The 1,878-nt window shown below is 45.4% G+C and overlaps 1 protein-coding gene across 3 annotated transcripts in view; it reads right to left on the bottom strand.

The window, feature by feature from the left end:
* Positions 1–304: 304 nt before the first annotated feature.
* cnih3 (cornichon family AMPA receptor auxiliary protein 3) overlaps positions 305–1,878 on the bottom strand; it is a 79,436-nt gene continuing 77,862 nt past the window's right edge. For all 3 annotated transcript variants that reach the window (XR_532515.2, XM_008398569.2, XM_008398566.2), the window contains one exon: positions 305–1,794. Coding sequence is in view for 1 of the 3 variants with exons in the window: in XM_008398569.2 (XP_008396791.1) it covers positions 1,767–1,794 (28 nt within the window). In the remaining 2 variants the exon portion in view is untranslated. The remainder of the gene's footprint in view (positions 1,795–1,878) is intronic.

Genomic DNA, 1,878 nt, shown 5'->3' with positions numbered 1-1,878 from the left:
AGCTACAGTGTATTCTCTCCACCATGTTGTCTCCGGTCTGTCTGCTGGGTTCCTGTTTTCATGGTGCCGCTCGTTCTCTACAGAACCTCTGAGGACAGAAACAGCTGGAACTGGGTTCTGTTTTACTCATCTGTGAGTAAAACAGAACCCGGTATTACATCTACAGAGTCAGAACAGATATGAACCTAAACCATAACATCTGCTGTTGGAGTCCAACAAAATGTGTCACAGTATGAAGGGGGTGTAGAGGTTTAAATCATTAAAAAGGTATGCTTAATGTACAGAAAACAGTTTGGGAATGGTGTTAGATTTTAAAATACTTTATTTCATAAACAATATCTAAATTCAACCTTTTTGGTCACATACATACCACACTTAGGATATAAAATGCTCAAGTTAGAAGAAGAGAAAAGAAGAAGGGGGCATTCCTTTCTGCTCCGCCACCACAGAAACTCATGGCAGGTAAAGACGGCGGTGAAGGTTTAAAGAGCGGCCTGCTGGCTCGGAGGGCAAGCTACACGTGGAGGTCCAGGTTCAAACACCTGCCCTGCGAAGAGGTCCAACCAATCTCAATCACTTGAATGATTATCAGAAGAGTTATCCGTGGGATCCTAAAAACCTTCCATATACCCTGAAATATTTGCTAAAGTTGATTTTATTCTTGATACTCTGTGCGATACTTTTGGAGCAGAATGTTAAAACTGTCAGCATCTCATAAATAGACATAAATTCATATGCGTAAATAATTTAATACAACATTTTGGTCCGAGAGAGCTAGAAAAGATTCACGTTGTTTCCCTGCGTTCAGACGAGGCGGGCTGCTCGGGCCGTACACGTTGGAAGACCTTCACCTGTGAAGCCGGAACATGAAGCCATCCCTACCGCCTCAGGCAGATATTGCCGGTATTTGTGCGAGAGCGAGTTGAGTATTTGTGCAAAGATCGTGTGCTCCTCTACTACAAAAGCTTTCCACGGCTTCTGGTTTTTTTTAGTTGAAGTTTTCCCACAAAAGAACAACACTATAAGACAACACTAAGGAGGCATTTGCTGAGTAGAATACCTTTTGCCGTTAAGGAAACAGAAACTCCTTTTGATTAAAGAATACACCAAAATGCACACGTCACAAAAGCCATTGATGGAAAGTCAGAAAGAGGATCCCACGGCCCCCCGGGGACTGTGTGTGTTCTCGGTGGGGTGGGCGCTCCAGCGCGCGGCCCCGCCTCGAGCCCGCTCCTCCTCTCCGAACAGTGTGACCCGTTTGCTCGCCAGCCTGTCCTTCGACTCACAAGGCGCTACGACGGGTGAAGACGGGTCTGGACAGTGCTTCATTGTGCTGTGCCTGAGACAAACTGTGCAAACGCTACTGTGCTGTCCGTCCTCCAGGCTAGCGTTAGCGCCGCTGTGCAGCCAGCTGGCAGCACAAGCTAGCTGGATGTACCTTTAAATATACGCGCGTGTGTATTACAAACGTTGGCCAGGCAGTGTAATAACTCTTGCTATGAGCAAACTGTAAACAGCAGGTTTAGTCCAAAGTTTCTATATACAGTCAGAGATGAAACAGTTCTGGGCTGGGCCAAGCTGAAAAGAGGCTTCAGCTCCAGCTGAGTTCATCATTTGGCTCCGCAGCAAAAAGAAAAAAAAAAAGAACCCAGAAAGTTTTAAGTCTTCATCATTACGTTCAATTATCGCTTCCACCACAGCGCCACCTGCTGTACTGGATGTCTGGAGCCATCGGTGCTGGACCCCAGATGCTAACAAAGCAGTTGTTATGAGGTAACCAAGGAATAGATCATACTGCAACAGAAGAAGAAGAGAGCAAACAGGAAATTAATCAAAAGCAAAATCAGTTGGGCAAAATAGACAGACATAAATATACAA

Source organism: Poecilia reticulata, linkage group LG21 (genome assembly GCF_000633615.1).
Source record: "Poecilia reticulata strain Guanapo linkage group LG21, Guppy_female_1.0+MT, whole genome shotgun sequence".
Lineage (NCBI taxonomy): Eukaryota > Metazoa > Chordata > Actinopteri > Cyprinodontiformes > Poeciliidae > Poecilia > Poecilia reticulata.
Note: the sequence above shows the minus strand (reverse complement) of the source record. Positions and strands in the feature narration are given on the sequence as shown.